The 22,589-nt window shown below is 38.7% G+C and overlaps 1 protein-coding gene across 6 annotated transcripts in view; it reads left to right on the top strand.

The window, feature by feature from the left end:
* Window positions 1-22,589, top strand: part of LOC110966116 (CUB and sushi domain-containing protein 3-like) — a 241,430-nt gene that overhangs the window by 36,240 nt on the left and 182,601 nt on the right. For all 6 annotated transcript variants that reach the window (XM_051956539.1, XM_051956535.1, XM_051956536.1 and 3 more), the window contains exon 3: window positions 16,740-16,852. In XM_051956539.1, coding sequence (XP_051812499.1) covers window positions 16,740-16,852 — 113 coding nt within the window. The remainder of the gene's footprint in view (window positions 1-16,739; window positions 16,853-22,589) is intronic.

The following is a 22,589-nucleotide window of genomic DNA, read 5'->3' on the forward strand; positions in this document are numbered from 1 at the left end:
GAAAGTTCAAAAATGACTGAAGGAAATGGCAATTCTTAACTTAATTATGTGGAACTATGAGAATTGACAGATACATAAATATTTATAGATTTCTTATGGATATATGACAGCAAATATCTGGTTATCCATATCTGGTCTTAGATTTTGAATAATTAATGTATTTCAAATTGGAATCACAATTTGACACAATGCGATTAGCAAATTGCACACGCTCCAATGTAGGATGGATGTTATGACCCAGAATTGAAACTGTAGTGTTAAGGATTTTACAAATTCATGCTGTCCTCGCTGTATGAAAGTCACGCTGACCGCATGTTGTGGTAACGCACCACCAATAAAGTAAATTTATCGGACAGTAAATATTGAACTGAAGCTTAAGTTTAAAAAATTAGATTGCAAATCAAATCATAGTATGTCAAAAAAAAATCACAAATGGGTATTTTCCCCAAATCGAACAATGCTGTTCATATATATCTGTACTGATAAAGTGCTTGCTGTTTAAACAAGTGAAAATTTGATGTTCAGTAATTATGAGTTGACATTTTGTGTGCTAATGATGATAAATAGATTTAAACTGTCACTTAACAAACTATATGGGCATTTTGCAATTTATACCAAACAAGGCTCTTTTTAGTGAGACGTTTTTACTGTAAAAATCCAATACAGAAACTGTTAAATCTACATTAATATTGTGCTGCTCAATATGTTCCGTTTCATTTGTTTTTCCAACATTTTACTGCTGCACTTGTGGTCAGTGATGCCTGAGAAAGGTGAACTAAAACCCCGTGGCAGTGGTTAGTGTAATGCTGTGCGAGCTGAACATATTTCTGCTTTGCCACTATGAAGCACGATGAAGATTTGAGCTAAAATTGAAAATATATTAAATATGCATTTTTTAAAAATCAATTCAGTGTGACTCTCTGCAGCACTCCCAACTGAGGTGTTTGTTTACTGAGATGTTGGTTCAGGCAGCTGCTATAGATGGATGCTGCAGTGATGATGTCAGAAAGGTGGCTGTGCAGAATCAATATTTTGATGAGAATGTATGATTACTGTTTGCACCATAGTTATCAAGTTACCAGTGTTTTATAGTCGGCCTGTAGGGAAATAAATATATGTAAATGTTTTCTACATAGGAACCACCAGAGAGCTACACAAAGAAAAACCTCTCCACCAGGCACCCTTCACTGAGACACTATCAATCTGAAAACTATAAATATTAAATGTACAAGCTACCATTTCTTTGTAAATGACCTAAATTAACATATTTCATATTTGAGTGCACACATATTTATTTTTTTAGAGCGAAGTCATGCACAAGTAGCATTTTTTTTTCTAGCAGCTTAATAGGCTCAATACTGTAGAAACCTTTGAACTCATGCCATTTATGATTTGAAAATGAAAAGACGATTGCAAAAGATATTTGCCTGAGTAAAAGGTCATGTTGTTTGTATTACTCTGCTACATTTTCAGAACTGTTTGTAGGAATCATGGACAGCCTGACCACAGATATAATTTATTATTCAGAGTCACATTTACCATTTTGAAAGATTATTTAGGTGTTTTGTCAAGTCATTAGGTTTTAAGAGCCACAGCTGACGATGCAGCATGAACAGTTCTGCAACGCAAGAAGTGAGCGATGATATTTTGCTGAGACTTTTCAAATTCACATGGAACTAATCCTGCCATTCAGAGAGAAGGAGGAAAAGCGCAACTAATTCTTGCTATGAGACAAAGACAAATGGCTCAAATGTTGATGGGTTTTTCCTGATCCAACCCGAACCCCTAAATAGCTGTGTTGTTCTTTGTGCTTTAGTCACAGTTTTGTTTTTTTCCAAGTGATGGATTTTCTCACAATGTGGGACTGTGCTGTGTGGCGCCAGGAAAATGATAATTCCACGAGTCTTTGCTGTGCCTCTAAGGCCCAGAGTGTGTTCTAGCAGAATTCTGCTCTTACGCAATTAATTATCTCCAAAACTAAAATCAGTGAGAAGGAGGGGAAAGAAGCAAGCTCTCTTACCTTGTGTTTTCTTACCCTTTGTTTAACTTTGTCAAGAAAGACGCAGCGCATAGCTTCCAACTCTCTCCTTCAGCAACTTGTTCTGAAAGATGCTCATTTCCATGTGGCAACATCTGAAGATTTGTTTGCTCCTCGTTTTTCTTTCCTTTCTCTAAATGTATGTTAATGTACTGTTCGCTCAGGTGTTACTTCAAGTGGGATAAATAAGATGAACATAATGACAGCCCCCCCCCCCCCGTTCTGAGCTTTTCCTTTCCTTTTTTGAGGTATTTATAAATAGAAACCTTGATCATGATTAAAGAGGCCTTTAATTTATTAATGCTATTAATTAATTAAAGCAGAAATTCAGAAGGGAACACGACAAAAGTGACAATGAATTTTTAACATGGAAAAGAATCGACATCCCAATGATGGACCTGATTAGCGTGTCTCCCCATTGATCTATGTATTCTCTTTGCTCTGAAGTTTTTCACCATCCCTCTCACCCTGTGCTGCACTTACATTATGTTCAGTCCCTCATGCCTGAGAATGGCTGGTTGAAGCTCTCATTATTGTGCTCAAGTTTTATGCGAAGGACAGTAGAGGAGAGCAGGAGTCTTTTATTCCACCGTTGCCCTGCGCAAATAATAATGTCCTCATTATGGTAATCTCTCTGCTGCTGTCGCTGTACACTTAGTATGACAAGCTCATATCAAATGATATGTTGATTAAAGCTCTCTTTTTGATCTGTAGCTTGGCTACAATATCTTATTGTCTTGTTATACCTCATTTAGGGATCCCATCTTCATAGTGCTCAGCTAAAGGACAATCTAAACCGCATCTATGAAGGTTTTGTCACTGTTCAGAAAATAAATGGATTCTTTCATTATTTGGGAAGCACTGCTTGGCTGAACAGTGCACCTGCTGTTATGTATTGTAATATTCTAATATATTTTTCAGACTTTGTTTTCCCCTTTACATAGTTTTAGTGAAAGCTGCAGCTGCTGCTTTACCACACATCTGGCACCATGACACTCAACACCACTGAAATAGCATTAGTGCTTGTTTACCACTGACTGTGGATGATTATTGTGATTTGAATCTTGGCAGTCATTCTTTTTGCATATGGAGCAAAAAGCTGTAATTTAAACTACTGGCAGATTTAAGTAAACAGCACTGATTATCTCGTTGGAATGGCACCTGTTGATGGGTGGTCACACTCGGCATCAAGTGGACATTCCATCTTGAAGTTAACACAAGGGCCACACACTGATGGCTTGATGAGTTAGAAAATCTTCAGTCTGGAAGGAATGTTGGTGTGTTCCTGGTGTGTAGTGATTAGTATATGGTTCAAAGGATCAATCATTGACAGGAGCATGGATGCCCAAGGCTCTAATGGGGAGCAAGAGCTGGCCAGTGTGGTGTGATCCCGCAGAAGAGCTGCAGTAGCACAGTTTGCTGAAAACCTTAATGCTGGCTGTGGCAAAAGGGTGTCAGAACACATAGTGCACCACAGCTTCCTGCTTATAGGACTACGTAGCTGCAGACTAGACTAATGCTGACCACTGTCCACCACTTAAAATGAGCAGCAAGACTGTGGAGAAATGGAAGAGGGTGCCCTTGTCTGATGAATCTGGACTGAACATTGCACACCCTGTACACACCTTCATGGCAGTGGCCTCTTTCAACAGCACCTCACTGCTAAAATTACCAGCTTGCAACTCACAGGTCTTAGAGATTTCACTGTTAACATCTTGGAACCTGATACCTCATGACAGCTTCAGACAGCTTGTAGAATCCAGGCCTCGAAAAGTCAGAGCTGTTTTGGGGACATGAGAGAGGACCTACACAGTATCATGTAGCTGATTTTAATGTTGGTTTGTCTGTAGGTTTCTTCCTATAATCAAAAAAGCAGTTTAGTCTGAAGGACGTGGGGTTATTAAATTCTTGCCTCATATGTTAGCATTGTTAGTTGACAAATTCTGTACAAAATACTTCTTAAATTTCAATTTTCAATTCAGTAATTCCACAGAATGAGACAAATCTGTTTTTCCGCTGACAATTATGATTTTCTAAAGCTGATTATCATGTATTTGTATCTTAAAAGCTTCTGTGTTGGCCTTTCACAATTGAAGACACAGATACCTGAAAGGAAAAACAAACAGAAGTCATGCACAGGTGTTAGTACAGCAGTGTATCACATCTGTGTGTGACTTCAGTCTTTGATAAACTGGTCTGCACACCATGTGTTTGCTTGAATGACCTCAGTAGGCAGTGATGATAGTCTGAAGCTTGACAACTGTTGATGTTATACTGAATGTAGCATCACTCCATTGAGCTGTGTTGCCACAACTAAAGTGACAAACTGAAGAGCAACATCAGTGTGTGACAGACCTGCCTGAATGACATCGACACCTTATAATTATTATTTTTACAGATACAGTTCAGACTATAAGTATTTGAACAGTGTTTATTTTTCAGGCTTTCTGTTTCACCACATTCAGTTTAAACTACAATAATGCATACGATATTAAAGACTGTCAGCCTTAACTTGAGCAGGTTTTCTTCAATATGGAAACAACTGTGTGTGAGATACAGTCACTTAAACAAATAGTGACCAAATTGCAAGGATTCAAAAGTAATTATAGGGAAAAAAATCTGATGCATGCAACCGGACAGGTGCCATTTTAACGTTGACTCATGCACAGAAGAGCTCACAGATGTGTTAGAGATGCAAATTTAAAACACGTTTCTGATTCTTTTCTATACTATTTTCCTCATTTGGTGTTGTCAGTCATGTTACTTACCTATGTAGACAACAAATGTCAGAAACGTCCTAGTAGGGCGAGATGCAAACAGGTGCTACAGATTGCGTACAGTTTGTTTTTCAACGTGTCCTTTGTCTTATTATACCTCATTGGTTAATATATTTTTAATTGGCCAAATATTTAGCTTGAATGAATCTGGTTCCCAATTGTCAGTGACATTCCTACTTGATTGAAAGTTTATCTTTTTGTATAAGTGGGGTTGTGTGTCTAAATGAGAAGCAGAGAGGACAGTACAAGTGCAGAGGATGATAGTAAGGCTAAACAGAGTAACTGATTTGCCAAAATGAGTGATTGGATCCATTCTAAAACAGACAGGAAACTGGAAAATAAGCTGGTGGACTGACAAGAAAATTATCTGCATTATTTGATAGCGCAGCAAGTCCATCATCTTTCCATGATGGTTTAACAAGATCCAAACCCCATGTCAAACTTAAACAGGACGGTCCTGATGCCTCGGTAGCTTATCTGCCCCATGGAATGCTCACAACCTTTAGCTGAATGTCATTCCTTGTCTTTCTGCCTCCTTTTCTGCCTCTCCTCAGCTATAATAATGGCATAAATGGCCCAAAAACAATGTAAAAACAGAAAGGTCAGACAGCAGACAAAAAAAAAAAAACAATAATCAAAAAAGAAACATGCAGACATCTGGAGCAAAGTTTATAGGAATGATAACAACAAACATCAATATTCATCAAAATTATGCAAAGAAGAACAAAAAACTGCTTATGACCCAAAACACAGCTCATCTAAAACATGGTGGAGGTTCTGATACGTGCTGGGCTTGTTTGACTGCCAATTTGACTGCAGCTCCTGTTTTAATTTACTGATGACTAAAGAAACAGGATGAATGCAGATATATTCAGGAGCATTCTGTCAGATTTAGCCCAATGATCAAAAGTTACTGGACACCATTTCATGATTCAGCAGGACAATTCCAAATATCCAGTTAAGCAATGAAACAGGTTTTCAAGACGAACAGGTAGAAAATTGAATGGCTAAGTTAATCTCAGTCTGACCAAACTAAATCAGTGAGACCCCACAGGTTTTTAAAACATCACAGCGAAGATGTAAAGCTTCTGTTTGTAGCTGTTGTTTGATTCATGTATATCTGTGGTTACTTTTGAATCTTTACACCTGTTTCATGGTTTTATCTTCCCACACTGCTCTTTCTATACTGGCATAAACCCTTTAACAAATCTGGGAAATTGGCATTTTATGTGCCCATTATGTTTTTTCAAATTGAATGTACTGAATCACAGACTGCTAATGTCCGTGGAAGTGCAGTGACAGACATTTTTAGATTGTCTTGTTTTATTGTCTGTTTCAGTTAACAAGGCTGGTTTCTTGTCCTAAAGGTTTAGCTTTTTTGCTCATATTTGTCAGCTGTAACACTAGTGGAAGGTTGCCAATTTCAACCTGCCTCCTACTGTTGTTGTGTAATTCATGATGTCTTGTATTTGAAGTCTAGTTAACAGTTCTGCCAGATTTTAGGTTTTGTCCTCCTGACAATCAAAGAAAGGAAAAAATCAATGTTTTTTTCTGTCCTTTTGTGAAGATTCTGTACTGTCATTTTGAATCCCACCTGCCATAAGCAGATTAGATTTTTTTTTTCAGAAAACTTAAAATTACAAGAAGTGTGGTGTTTTTCAGCAGCCACATATTGTGCAAAAGTCCTATACTACGGTAGTCATTGCTAGTAATTATCCCCTTTTCTCACAGCCTTGCTTTTGAAGTTTGCTAGTCTCATACTGGGTTTTCAAATGTGAATGAAAATGTCACATTGATTGGTAAATGAGGAATCCAGCATGCAAAATGTGCATCGACCTTTAAATTTTAACATTCTTTCCTTGTCATTCCTGATACACAGTGATACAAGCCAGATTGATTTAATTTTTTTTAAATGATTGTTGTTGGCGTGCTTCTGAACTGAGCTTAACAGTAATTGTGCATGTTTAAGTCAAGTAACGGCCATTCATATAGACCTTCTGGGTTCTTTAAACTTTTAAAATGATCGTTCAGGTACATCTCTAAATTCAGAGCTTTGCCCTACGGGACATTTATAACTTCCTGTAATCATGATATTGGTTGTAAAACTGTCTTATTAAACTGACTTATTTCCACAGTGGTCATCCACATTCCTTCTGTGTTGGATTGGTTAGCAGGACAGATGTCCCATTTGCAATTAAATAATCAAAAACAGCCATTACTTTTGAATTGTTGATTAACATAATTATTTAAAAAAAACAAACTAATGAAACAGGCCTGGACAAAAATGATGGTACCTCTATAAAAGATTGAAAACTATTTGACCAGAGTGACATGATTAACTCAGGTGTGTCATTTAATTGACATCACAGGTGTTTCCAAACTCATAATCAGTCAGTCTGCCTATTTAAAGGGAGACAAGTAGTCACCCTGCTGTTTGGTGAAAAGGTGTGTACCACACTGAACATGGACAACAGAAAGTGAAGGAGAGAATTGTCCCAGGACATCCGAAAAAAAATTATAGACAAACATCTTAAAGGTAAAGGCTATAAGACCATCTCTAAACAGCTTGAAGTTCCTTTGACAACAGTGGCTCATATTATTCAGAAGTTCAAGACCCACGGGACAGTAGCCAACCTCCCTGGACGTGGCCGCAAGAGGAAAATTGATGACAAATTGAAGAGACAGATCGTTGGAATTGTATCCAAAGAGCCCAGAGCAACCTCCAAAGAAATTAAAGGTGAACTCCAAGGCCAAGGTACATCAGTGTCAGATCGCACCATTCGTCGTTGTTTGAACCAAAGTGGACTTCATGGGAGACGACCAAGGAGGACACCACTGCTGAAAAAAACTCATAAAAAAGCCAGACTGGAATTTGCAAAAATGCATGTTGACAAGCCACAAAGCTTCTGGGAGAATGTCCTTTGGACAGATGAGACCAAACTGGAGCTTTTTGGTAAGGCACATCGACTCTATGTTCATAGACTCAAAAACCAAGCATACGAAGAAAAGAACACTGTCCCTACGGTGAAACATGGAGGAGGCTCAGTAATGTTTTGGGGCTGCTTTGCTGCATCTGGCACAGGGTGTCTTGAAAGTGTGCAAGGTACGATGAAATCTGAAGACTATCAAGGCATTCTGGAGAGAAATGTGCTGCCTAGTGTCAGAAAGCTTGGTCTCAGTCGCAGGTCATGGGTCTGATTGGACAGACTCTGTCCCATAAAGCAGACCACTTTTCTGACCAAAACATTGCACATAACACATTCACAGTTTGTCGTGTTGCAACAAGAGCTGCCTTCTGAGCTGTAGAGTCTAATTGTTAGTCAGTAGAACCTTGAATCTCAGATTCTAGTTTCTGCATGAAATAACATATAACCCTGCCTTTTGTGTGACTGAAGTGGTGAGCATCGATTAGATTGCATGCATCTATCATAAATGTTTTTTTAATGTGAAGAGGTCAATACTGAGATAGTAAGAGGTGAACAGCTTAGCCTGAAATGTAACTCTCATACTTAACTGAGTCACTTGAGTTAGCTCATGTAGTTTTAGTCAGTAGAACATAAACCTGTCACTCCTAACCTGTGCTCCAAACACATTATTACTACTTTCTTGCTATGCCCTGTAATTAAATCTTAAAGCATCCGCAGTAGTCATGGAGCAAGTGGTGCTGCTGGTGTCAAGTGGATTAAGTCAAAATAGTCTGTTCATATCCAGCAAACACAATGCAGAAGGTCCATGTGTGGAGCATAAGATTTATGCTGCTAGCTAGTGTCACATCAGAAATAATTCATTTATATTTTTGCCAAACTGAGTGGCTTCTGGTGTGAGGGTGAAGGACAGAATTGTAATAATTGCATACAAGGAAAAATTGTGACTTGTGAACCATATTGTCTCATGCAAATTGTGTCTCACGGTTTGGTAACATTGTGATTCATTATTACACTTGTATTTGTAAAAACAAACAAACAAATTAAAATTAAAAAACAAAGGTTTTAATGAAATGAAAATGAGATGGCTGTGCTTTATTTATCTCAAAAACATTCATTATGTCTTCTTGCTAGTACACTGGTTTTGAGTTCTTTTGTTCAGACATAGAATAATTAGGTTGATGTTGATTACCTTGCTCGCCGAAACTGTCAAGCAAGCAAGGTAATCAACGTCTACCTATTTATTATTTATCTCTAGACTGCGTTACTTCCAAACCAGATGACCCAAGTTGAATTTAAAAAATGTTAAATGGTTTTCCATTTTTGCCCATCAGTCTTCTCTCTATCACTCATAGTGACAAGGTTTTGTCACGTATTTATAAGAGTATTCAGATGCTTGACTCTCCGTGGCCCTCACGTCATGGTCAGATGCTTCCTGTTTGTAACTCAGATGTGTGAAGAACTTGACTGAGGATACCTGTAATGAAATTAACTGAATGGACACGGATGTTCAGACTCACAATTCAGTGCATGTTAGGACAAAAACCAAGTCATGAAGTTGAAGAATGTCTGTAGATCTCGATAAAACTGTACTGAGGCATCAAAACGTGGGTATAAAACCCATGACAGCTCCAAGAAGCAAAGTGATCCTAATAACCGTGAAATGGAAATTTAGAACCTGTAGGTCTCTTCCTAGATTTGCCTGTTGGACCAAATAGATTAATGGAGCTGGTCTGGGAGGTGAATACGACCCCAATGGTCACTCAGAAAGCTTTCTCAGCAGACAGAACCTGTAGCAAAGAAGGACGACCATCTCAGCAGCGCTCCATCAATCAGACCTTTTTGCTAGATTGCCTAGAGTAAAAGACATATGACAGGAAACTTCTCTGACTCTATGAGAGGGGAAAAACTGTCTGGACTGGGGTTGGGGGTCAACTACAAGCTGATTTCAAACAAGTTGCTGCACTACAAAAATTCATGACATGATGCTGAGATTCATGTCATGGTTGGTGGGAAAAAATGGCACTTTTATCATTTAAGATATTAAATTTTAGTTTTCAAATCCACTGTAAGTTGAATCAGTACTCAGACGGACTCTGTGTAAATATACCAGAATGACAACGCAGACGGAGAAACCGATGATGCCCCATTTGTCTTTTTTTTTTTTTTTTTTACAAGTTTACCCTGGTTGGTTTTTTTTCTGTCTCTGACATCCAGTTTTTTTTCTTATCTGGAGAATTACTTGCAGATAAGTTGCAGAGAATCACTGTAGAAAATGACACCATGTTACTGTACAGAGCTAAAGATTTGTAGCATGCAAGACATCTGAGTAGACTGATTATTCACCAGGATTTGCATTTCTTTCATTTCCCTTTGCTTTTCAAGACATTGCGTGTTTTTTTTTCTCATATTCTTCGTTCTTATTAGCCACAGAGGAACTAAGAATTAATTGATGGGATGATTTGAACTTTAATACTGCAGCTATTAAAATGAAATGTCAGTGTCTGGAGCTTCTGTAATGATTCAGGACATGTCCATGCAAAGTAAGTCTATTAATCATGCCTGCTGTTTGTTTCGAAGCAGCCGGCAGGAAGGCCATTATTCACCTTAGTGAGTAACAGGCTTTCTTTTGCTATGTTTCGAGCTATAAACTGAAGGCAAACCGTTCACTTTAATTGTTGCTTACTTGGTCGGATCAGTCGGAACACTTAAGGTCTCTTTTGCGCTCCGTCTCTTTTTGTTTCTTTGGCACAGAGAGGTTAACAGCAGTGTAGCAACAAGGAGAGGTGGGCAGAGACAAACAAAGAGATACAAAGAGGGAAGCAGCACGATAAGAAACAGAGAATTAACAGTGAATGAACAACCTCGTGCAATGAGAGACGGAGGAAATGAGAGTGAGCCAGTGTGACGGAGCTGCTGCAACACAGAGGGAGAGACAGATGGAAGCAGACATACAGTGAGTTAGACAAATCGAGGTACATCATTCCTGTCTCTCTCTCTCTCTCTCTCTCTGTGGCATGCTGCTGCTGTGACACACTAATCAGATGGCGGGAATGTCTGACAGCTACCTTGAGGGCTGATGTAGGGTGTTCAGGTGGAAGGAAAGGCTGCATCTGTTGAGGCAATCATTGGCGCTCTGTTCCCAGGCGCTTACAGTCATTCTTTTGCCACTGGTGCTGCAGTGATTCGTGGACAGGGGGCGCTGTAGCTGCTCAGACAGGTTGATGCATGAGAGCAGGTTTCTATCAGTGTCACATTTGTTATGCTTTTCAATTTCTATTCATGGAGCAGCACACAATTTATTTTAGTATGTTTTTTTTTTTTTTTTTGAATAACCTTTGATCACATTTTTGCAAGCTCTGCCAGTGTCAGGACCACACAAATGTTTCTGAGTATGAACAGGTTTTGATCAAATCCATCAAAGAATATCCACACAAATACATCATTTGGTTTTGGCCTTGGGTGTCTGCTGAGGCACCGTCTTCCATTACCGGTCAAAACAATTGCTGATTGACTAAAAGTAGCTGTGCAAGACCTTGTTTTCTTTGTCACAGAATTTAAATGTACTATCTATATCCTTCTTATCCTTGTAAAACCCTTCCACCCAAACATATAGTAGATGTGAAATACTGTAAAATATGCCTATTTTTCTTACATCACTCTATTCACTTACTTTAAATCTGTCTGAACTCTTAGTCCTTATGTGCAAGGGACGAACAGCCTTTTAACAAAGTGGACACTGTCAAGTTTATAAATGTTCTTTATAAAAGTTTTAGGAATAGTTGACTCATTAAAAATTAAATTTTCTTTATCATAGTTGCCGTGACAGACTATACAATCTCATGATAAACATTGCAATGTTTGTCTTTTTTTTTTGCTGTAAATTTAATGTTTTTCTTGTTGCATGTTTATCCTGACTGATGCTTTAACCTGCTGTACTTTTGCTGTCTATAGTTAAGATAGGAAAGCAAAGTTTGATAGTGAGTCTGATGTATCTTCCAAAGTGAGATGAGGCCATAATGTAGTATTTCAGATTGTCTTCTTTGTAGACTCTCAAATTGAAGTGTTTTTTTTGTTTGCAGAATTGTCTGGTATGTCATCCAAGTCATAGTCTCCTTGTGTCAAAGAGGACAGCAGGCCCCTTGGTGTTTCTGTTAATGACATTTTCCAGTCATTCACCTGATGCTCTTGTTGCCAAAGCAACAGACTGCAGTGAATGCCACATCATGGGGATCTACAGTATGGAGACATACTTGGGTCACACTGTTCTCTTTGGTTTGAAACAAAACCAAACACAGTAAAGATGCTTGGACTGCTGCTAAAATGTCAGGCTGCTGCTTTTGTTTAATAGCATTTTCCATGTCTATTGAAGCCATAAAATGGACTTATTCAGAATTAGTATTTTTTTTTAAAAGCAGATACATTTTTATCCCCATTGTAGAGAATGGTGTTTGTTCTATTTTTCCCAAGTTAAAAATTATTCTTTCATCATTCAGACTTGACACATGACATGTCTGTATTCAGAATAGGTGTGGGAGTACAGAACGTTGATCCACTCGTTCTTCCCGTCTAGACTGTCACTTTGTAATTTATTTCACTGCCAGCCTCATGTAGACTCACCCCATGACATCCTCATTTTGTTGCTATTTTGTGCCAAGACGACAACAGTGCAGTCTAAAAAAGGATTTAGTTCAGTTTGAGATTCAGTTTGGCAGGGTTTAAGACTCTCTTTGGCATTTCACCCACGTTGCTTGCGGTCACAAGAAAGTGTCCTTGTTGCATATAGTCACATACTTAAACTCTTTAGTTCATCAGGTCCGTGTACGTTGCCGTCATTCTATTTTCGATTTGGGGTCAAAACACCAAAAACGGATAACGGCCGTTTTTCGTTTTCAAAATAAAAATCAGAAAACAGAAAACCAATCCGTTTTCCGATTTTCTTCTTTTCAATAAAAACGGATATCAAAAAACAAATTAGAAGTTAAATTTCATTTTTTGATATCCGTTTTTTAACTACACTTTTGCAAGACAAACATCAGAAATGACGGCGACGTACACAGACCCACTCTTCCAGAACCACATCAAAACACAAATGTTGTTAAACTGCACAAACACGAGTGCAAATAGTGCTTCTCTTACATGTTAACGTGCTTGGTGGTAGGGTCCATGCAGGGATCTTACCCTTAACCCTGCCCTCACAAGCCTTGACGTTTCTTGATGACAGGTAGCCGGTCATCATTTTGCGGCCAAATGATGATCAAATGTTGAAAATTGTGTATTCTGAGCTAGAGCACCCAGAAGGTGGCGATGTTCACATTATTACTATGACATTCAGATATAGTGGATGAGATTGTTCACAAAGTATATAAAAACTAGGCATGCAATTATGATAGACCGCTTCGGCAGTGCTGTTCTGACTATTACATTTATTTCTTAAGTCACCCTGCTAGTCCTGTGAATAAATAAGACAGCAGTGAAATCCATTGTACCCGATTTGCTTGCCCTTTGGGGTAACTCTTGTGATATTGGGCTATAAAAATAAATTTGTTGACTGATTTGATTGCTTGACGTTTTTCATCCATTGAAATACTAATTAATAATTATCAACAAATCGGATGCTCTTTGCTTCTTATTGGAAAAATGGAATAACGGTCAATATTCTGTTTTCTGATGTTTGTCTTGCAAAAGTGTAGTTAAAAAACGGATATCAAAAAATGAAATTTAACTTGTAATTTGTTTTTTGATATCTGTTTTTATTGAAAAAAAGAAAATCGGAAAACGGATTGGTTTTCTGTTTTCTGATTTTTATTTTGAAAACGGGAAACGGCCGTTATCCGTTTTTGGTGTTTTGACCCCAAATCGAAAATAGAATGACTGCGACGTACACGGACCTCATCAGGTCTGATTCTTCCGTTAACTGGTTTTTGTTGCCCTAACCCTGCATCTGTCTTCTCTCACTCAGGTACTTTCTTGATGTATCAAATGTTGCCATAGTAGCACATCTCTTTCCTCCTCTCTATACGTACATGTCTTCTCCAATAGGCGGAATACAACATAAAGAGTTTGCTGAAGTCTGTAGTTCATGGACAGACTACTTCAGTGTTCATCGGTTCCGCTTCCCTCAGTGACCATTGCAGGCCATTGTGTAACTGCATTGCACTCGGGTTGGTGGGTGCCATCGACATCTGTGTGAGCGTGTACTCTGTATCCACTGATTGTTCTGCTCTTTTCCGTTCTGCACAGCTAATAATTAGTTCCCCCATGGATCCTCCTCCCCTGACTTGGGCTAGGGAGAGCAATTTTAAAGACTACCCAGCTAGATATCAAACTGTGATTCATTGAAAACTCCCGCATGGAAATAGCACTGTGGACCCTTCCAGCCTCTGTCCTGTTGAAATGGCACAGCGAGAGAGAGAGAATGGTGTTCCAAAAGAAAGACTGAGGGCTTATTTATAACATGCCTCAGCAGCCAGCAGTAGCTGTATTTCCACACATGCATTAATGTTGCATTAGGAAGGTTAGTTGGATTAATAAAAACAAAAGAAACTTCCAATTTTCATTAATGGTGTTATGCCTTGTTTTTGACTTAATGTGCATAACGGGAGATGAAAACACATTTCTGATGTTGCAAACCTTTAACTCATGTAACTGGTTAGCTAATTCTTTTGTTGTTTCTGCTTCGGGACAGCAACAATGTCAAAACCAGCGGGCATTATAGAATAATTAGATCTTGCTCAATTAAAAAAAAAAAATCCTTAAGACCATGTCTCTCACGCGGTTGTCCGAGGCTTTGTTTGGATCTTCTTTCCTTGATTTTTGTTTACTACAGCCTAATGCAGTGTTGCCTTTGTTGTGATGACACTAGTCAGCCTTGTTTATTTTTTTGGATATTTCATATGCTCACTTCAAATTGGATAAACAACATGGTTAGTGGGACCAAAGGTAAAGAGCGGGGTTGCACACTTGTCTTTTTAATTAATTTTCTGACAGCCAGCACAGAACCAAAGTCACACCAGACTGATGTGTCCATGCTTTACTGTCTCTTCAGAGCTCTATTTGATTTGTTTCCGTTACAAATTTATAAAAATCCTCAGTGTTTTTGCTAACTCCTTAATATTTTTGGTTACATCTTCTGTTGCTTTTGTCATCTCTAGTGCAGAACTGAGTGGCGTTTGGTTTCCTCTGTTTCTGCTCTCTGCACTCACCAGGGTTTGGGGCCTGCAAAATGAATGACATCATGTCTTCATAATTTAGATAGTAGCCAGTTTGAATATTGCATCACCAAATGTCATCGGCCAGAAACATTAACAAATAAATGGTGAAAAATCACAAAAATGGTTTCACTGTGCAGCATCTCTCTTCTGTATTTAAATACACAACAAAGATTCTTTATAATTATGTACAAACGAGAAAATAAAATGTGCAGTGAACACCTGACACCTTTTGAACTGCAGTGTAGAGTTGTTTAGTGTTTGAACAGAGTCAAAGAAGAGCAGATGTGCTCGAGTTGTTAGGCGGCAGTGAAGGGTTTGGAGATAAAGCAAAGGACCAATTTGCATATTCATTGCTCCCTGCATACAACAAAGTCAAAGGTGCAGAGTTACATTTTTGCTGTTTTAAAGCATGCAGGGGTTAATTTTATTGATATAATGTTTATTTATTTAACTTTGATTAACAGAACAGAGTTTTTAGAGGGTTAATCAGTGCCAGGAGAGATACTTTACCCACGATAGTCGGCAAATTCAGCACAATGGTCCTTTGTGTATTTAGACTTCTAACAAGGTCCCATTTTAGGTTCTGTTACTGTATTCAAAAATGCACCATGTAGCAACTGACTTTTAGGAGTGTGTTGGCAGGCTGCGCAGTACCTGTGAAAAAGGGTAATTATTTACTGCACAGTTCACGGTGCTGTAATTGGAAACTCTATTGAAGCTGTAAATACAGCACCTTCTTCTTTGCTGTCACTGAGAGTTTCTGTTTCTCTACATTTGGCCCGCTGCAGACATTATTTACCTGGCTTATTGTCAAGGAGAGATTTAGTCACACGAACGGCTCCAAAACTCGTAATAAAAAAATAACGAGAACGCGAGATAGTAGCAGGAAAGGAGACATTTTGTGTCATGCACAAGTTTACTTCATGCTTGGCTGCCTGGCTTACAGCAGTGGAAAGTCGATAGAGCATCAGCAACTGCCACTGAGGAATGGTCAGCAACACATCTTGTTTACGACGTCGTGAAAGCAAATGGATTTGTTTGGATCTGCACCTAATTTGAAATGCAGTAATGAAGCAGTCTGTTACAATACAGCTGCCAGGCCTCAAACGCCATCCAACAATAGAGAAGGTTCCCGCTTGGGTTTTCATTGTATAGTACTCGGTATATTATTGGTGGACAAATTGCATCACAATTCTCAGAGCAGTTCTGTTTGGTTAGACACAAAATACTGCAGTGCAGAATGTCACCAGTAGTGCGAGATATTTGAGCAGTCATACTTTAAATCATTTTAATTATATTTGTGTACAATTTTTGTACATTGTAGAATTTTACTGCACACGTCTCAAGTGGAATTTTTAAAAAGACAGTTAAACAATTTACCAGCAGGCCTGTTTGATGGAAATACCAAAATGCCACATGCTTAACTTGTTGGGTTTGTGCCTCACAACTCTTCAATCACTTTGTGTGTTTGAAATTACATTTGCTTAGGGGATAAAAATGAGAAAAAAAATGGTTACATTTGCAAATAGTCACAGATTAGTGGTATCACATCGATTGATGTTGAACTTGTGTGATTTTTGACATGTGGACACTGCAAAATGTAAATGCTTTAACACAATATTTTTATGCTGACAACTTGTGTTGGACGTCAGCATGTAAAACCTGAAAATATTTCATTCAATCAGGCTGCTATCATAACTGTATAATGTCATTTTGATGTTGAGTATAAATATGATATGAATGTAATCATATATTTAGTGCTGAGGTCTCTTTCTCTTATCTGCAGGTTAACAGGATTTACCATCCCTCCACCTGTAACCAGTTCTGGCTCCATTTTTTCACTGAGGCTTACCAGTGACTTTGCAGTAAGCGCTCATGGATTTAAGGTAGCTTATGAAGGTAAGGACATCATTTTCTACTCTTCTCCTAGTGTCATTAGGAACAGACTTTTATATCAAATGTGATAGAAAGATGTAAGAAACTATGATGAGACATCTCCTCAGAAACTTCATTCAGAAGAGAAATCCATCCAGGGAAAGTAGACAACATTTATTCATAAGAGAGAGACGTGTGATAGCACTTAATCCACCTGATTTCCTTTAGGACTTCCTCTGTTGAGTTATGGAAACATTAGGTACTTCAATTAGGCAAATTAATCTCATATTTTCCAAATCAACATCCCTCCCCCCAAAGTCCTGAACCTTTTCTGCGACTCCAGAGGTGCATCTGAAATTGCGTGGCAGATGGCGATGGGAATTAGTTGAACTAATGGATGTACCGAGTTGTGTGTGTTGAAGCAGAGCTGAGTGCAACAGGGAGCTGTCTAAATATGAACTATCCTTCTGTGACCATCTCGCTCACCTCTGCTCTTTTCCCCCCTGCTCTTCCTGGTGAGCTCCTCACTCATCCATTTCTATCTCCTTCCATTCCTAATTTCATATGTTTTGTCTCAAGCTTTCCCTCCCTCCTTATCCTTCCCACCTTGATCTTATTTTTCTATCCTTCTCCCCATGTGCCCAACATTATTTCTTCACTCTCCTACCTCCTCCTTCACTACCAAAACGACCCTATCCTCCAGTCTTGATCTGCCTCCCTTCCTCCCGTCCTTTTTCATGCCCTCTGACACCCTCCTCATCTCCACACCTGACCCAGACCTGACCAGTCCAGGACCCCTCCCCTCTCCATCTGTCCATTTCTGCTCCCCTGCTTGGTTTCTCTCTCTGCTATTTCCAGCTATGTCTTTCTGTCTTCCAGAATCTCATGCTGGTGGTAAAGTCATCTTATGCATTTCCTATTATTAAATACTGGAGAGTAATGAGGACAGTGGAGAATATTTTTCCAATGAGGATAAAGGAAAATTTTTAGACATTTAGTTGTGAATCAAAGCGATGTCATAGTCATAATATAGACCATAACCTATACTGTATAGCTCAGTTTCTTAAGGGTATCATTCATTATGACAGCACAGAATCCAGCACTCAAAATGCCTTTGAGTCATTATTACTTCTCTTGAATTCTTGATTTTTACTCAGCCAAATTTTGTATGTGCAGAATGCAATGCTGGAAAGCTGTTTTGAAATTCATCTGCTGAAAGTGGTTTAAGGTTTGGACCGCGAGCAGAATTTTTGACATCGTAGGTAGTTTGGAATTCAATCTTGGTCCGAAAGGCAACTTACAAAGGTGGGAAGTAGAACTTTGAAGTCTGCATTTTTGTTTAATGTTATTTTAACAAATTCTAAGCAAGTCCTTGGTCTTTCCTAAACTATCTAAAAACCTTTCGAGACACGTATTCTTATTCAAAGCACGAAAATGTCATTGTCCTTATTGTCATCTAAATTTAAAGTGCAGTAGCTTGACCATCATTTTCATTATCTTCCATCCCTTATGACTGGCCCATATAAAACAAATATGCAATGCACTCATCCATAATGCATTTCTCAGCCATAGTAATTCACTGTCACTGTCGTATACCTTTTTTCCTTGTTATGCTGGTATGGTTAGCTACATCTAGCACATGAATATGTATGCGCTTCTCATTCTTAGCACTGGAAATGTGTGATGCTTGTAGACTCCCGGAGATGATTGAATCATGACTGCAATTAAGTGGATTTGAATCTCCGTGCATACGAAGGACACAATGAAGGACGTGGCCAGACAGAATGTAATTTCTCATCGGCCTGTCAGTCTTGTATGTTGGAATACAAACCAGCTCCAACTTTCTGTGCATTTTATTACTGATGAGCGACAACTTTCCTGCACTATCACATCTCTTCCAATGTGAGTCTGCAACCTTAGTGTTTAACTGTGGCCTGAAAAATCCAGCTGCATTTATTAAGGGTAGAGATATAAGGGTTCTTCTACCACAATGGGCACTCGTGCTCTCCAAGTGCTAGAGAACGGCTGCAGCCATGTACCACAGAGAAGAAAGCTATCTGCTTGCCCTTTTGTTGAACGTTTACTGTGCCTATCTAAAACCTGCCTCGGTGCCATTTCAACCTGCCCTTTTTTGGGGAAAACCCTTTGAAGGACAACTGACCCATAAAATGTAATTTCATCTTTTTCTCCCATTTCATTTCATTTGTCCCTTTCTAGCAATGCAGATTGTCTGCTCAGTTGGAAAAGTTTATTTGTGTGTGCATATACTGTATGTGAATGTGTTGTTATCCAGCCACTTTTCTCTGTGATCCAACATGGGTTGTGTTCCCAAAAAACTCAGCTCAGCATCCAGCTACGAAGTCAGACAGCCAGTCTACACAGACAGCTCCTGTGGGGAAAGTGTGCTGCTTGTGTGCTCACAAACATTGCCACTCCGTCAAACTTCCATCTTCTTCAAAGGGCTACAGAGTCATTAGATATACAGGCGAAATAAATAGCTCAGCCCCAGAGAAATCTTGCACCCAACTACCTCATTTACTAGTTCATATAACTCACTCGTTACCACTGTGATGGGGATAATACAAGCCAGCCTCACTGCCGTCTGCATTTGTGAATTGTAAGTAAAAATTGCAGAAGATTTGTTTGTAATAATGACAAGATCCTGCCGTCTTTTGACTTTTTTGTTAAGTGTAACTGAAATTGTTTATGTATTGATGCTCTATTAACATATTTTTGTAAAGGCTGAGAACGGTTTTCTCTTGAGTTTGCAGATAGGTAAGAGGAACCACTGTGCAGCACCAGATTAGTCTCTGTTATGTTTATTTCAGGCATAACAAATAATCTTTGCTGTGTATAATGATGCTACGTAGCATGCATATTTTTAAGCAGACTTTATTTTGCAGATGCTTTGTGGGGCTAAAAGAAGTCCACTGACATCACATTAGCATTGTTTGCATTTACTTTCCCACCTTTGAAGTGAAATTTGTACAGGTTTTTGAGTTTAGCACTGGCCCCTGGTGTTTAGGAGCAGCTGTTTTCCTGATGTTCGCTTATACCAACAGTTTATTTAGGGTCCTCCAGACAGCAGCACTTGTTAGCTCAGGGCCAACACTCTGTCTAAAACATTTGATTTCTTCGGGGGGTTCTTCAAATGCTTATAAAAGTTGAAACCTTGATTCATTGTTAAGTGCAGGCTGTTATTCAGAGTGAGCTCCCTCTCCACCCTCCACCCACTTTCACATTCAGTTATTCACCCAGGTAAAACTGAAGCACGGTTTATTAGTTAAATTGGTTTTTATCTGTTTCTATTTCTCATGTTCCTAGAATTAAAATATATTTCTGCTACATACACATAAGTCCAGTGAATTAATTAAAGAGCCATGTCTGTCTGAGACATTGATTATGACTTTTCAATTCACCAAAGGGCACTGAGTCAGTGCTGGTGTAATTACAGCTGGGATGCATCTAGTGTTTTTTTAATTAGCAACCTGAGGTACTTTTCTCAAAACATTTACTTGTGGGAACAGGTCTTTTGTTCCTCTTTGTCTGATGGTTGTCCTAAGTCGGTTTGAATGTGTTTCTGTTTGTATAGAGAGCAGGGGTCAGTCCAGTGAATCTGTAAATCCTGTAAACATCTGTATAACATGATGCACAATTAACATTACAGTTGTTTTTTTTCCTCTAAGCTCCGATACCGGCATGCATCATACCCTTGCTTCCAATATCCATGGAAAGTTATTGAGGACAGTTGGAAAATGTGGTGTCATCCTGGAGAATAATTTATATGCTATCAGATTTTTATTTGGCTTAGTGCAATCTGCCCGATGTCCCAGCAACATCTGGCAGCTGAAATTAGAGCTCTGTTCAGGCGCAAGCTGAGCTTCACAGGGTACAATCTGCTTTTGGGTATGATTTGTAACACTATCAACATCCCATGAAGTTCTGAGGTTTTAATTTCACTCAGTCACATTCAAAACGCTGCATAACAAGGGATGAGGTTAGGTTGAAAAAAAGGTATAGAACAAATTGCGAAATAAACTGCGTAGTATGTAAATGGTACTCTTCCTGCTAATTTTACACCGACCAGTTAGACTCCAAGTAGTTCTTGCCAAATCTCCCTTACACTGTTGCGCAGGAAGACTCTTGGGTTTTCATTTGCAGATTGTCATATTTAGCATATAGCTTTCCCTCTTACAAACATTAGCAAAAATGGCTGTAATTTTTAAAGATTGCATCTATTTATATTGCAATTTATACTGCCTCCTGCCCTTATGTTGTGTTAGGCAGATTTGGATATTCATTCAAAGCATGCAGTTGCTTTTATGCAGCGAATGAGGGGTCAGTGAATGATTTTTAGTGCGATAATCTCCATATGAAATGGCCTTGGCTGTCACCAGATCCCAACCCAAATTAAGTGCAAAAGCCTCCCTGCTGCATTTCCCAGGATCTTCAGAACACACACCTGCATCAAACTCATACCTTACCTGTACAGTATAATATTTAATGCATCACTTCTGTAGTAGATGCTATTTTCCTTTAGGATCAGTGACACAGTTCGCTACCAAAAAATATATCCGAAAAATGCTCGGTAGCCTGGTTCAGCAGCCAGACCTCTGCTGCAAGTTGTTGTTTTTGTTTTTTAATTGGACTATGAATGTTAAATAGCTGAAGCACACTGTGCCCTTGGTATTTTCCCGCGACTATCCTTGTATGGTTAATGTCCAGTGAAATGCTGTTGATGTGATGGAAGGCTTTGCGGGAAACAGTTTTTCTTCATAGGGAGCTCTGAACAACATCTGGTTGCATACGGCACCCTGCTGACCAGTTGATTTTCTGTCTTGTACAAATTTTTATTTTTTTTTGGTGAAAATGTTTTCAGCTCAGCGGGGTGATGAATTTGAATCTGACATTCTCTGCATCAAGCTGTAAACGGGTTGCTGTGGTGAGTCTGGAGAAATTTCGACCGCCTTTGATGTGCTTAGTCACACTTTGTTCAACTCCACAAATTTGATATTTCAAACAAATAAATTTCAATTTCACAGGCTCTCAGTAACTCCCATGGTGACATAGTTTCTGTTTGTTGCTGGGGATTGTGCTGCGCCATGTAGAGATGCATACATTCATGGCAGCCTGCAGTACATATCTGCATTTGATAATAATTGAGGCAGAGCTACAAAGTAAAACAGCAGATCAGTGGACATCAGATTCTCTTTTGTTCATGCACTATATGTAGGCATTGTTAAATATGGGCTTTGTTTGATATTTTAATGTCCTTGTTCTTAAAATGACATCAATCCATACTTGCATCAATTGGTATTTTGATTATTTTAAAGATTATATAGTTAAGTGTCCTTGCACAAGGTTGCACCTAAAACTTGTTTATGATTTATTTGTGAGACCTTGACCTGTTCTGAGACATGTCACATTAAGTATTTTTCTTTGGCTAACCTTTACCAATCGTTGTGTAAACAATAGTTTACATATATGCTAATAAGCAGTACTGCAGTTGCATATAAATTCAGTACTTAAGACTCTCTCCTCGTCACTGACCTCTGCACTGGTCACAAGTCAATTGTGCATCCTAATCACTCATCATCCCTACATTGGTTTGGTGTCACCGCGCTGCACCATTTGAGTCTTAATTAATTTTCAGCCTCATTTTGTCCGTTTCTTCCAAAATCTCACGTGCCAATCATAAATTTGCATTTATATATTGTTTTCCTCTGAGTTTTGTGAGTTACACATGAGGAAAGGTGGTGCA

This window comes from Acanthochromis polyacanthus, chromosome 12 (genome assembly GCF_021347895.1).
Source record: "Acanthochromis polyacanthus isolate Apoly-LR-REF ecotype Palm Island chromosome 12, KAUST_Apoly_ChrSc, whole genome shotgun sequence".
Classification (NCBI taxonomy): domain Eukaryota; kingdom Metazoa; phylum Chordata; class Actinopteri; family Pomacentridae; genus Acanthochromis; species Acanthochromis polyacanthus.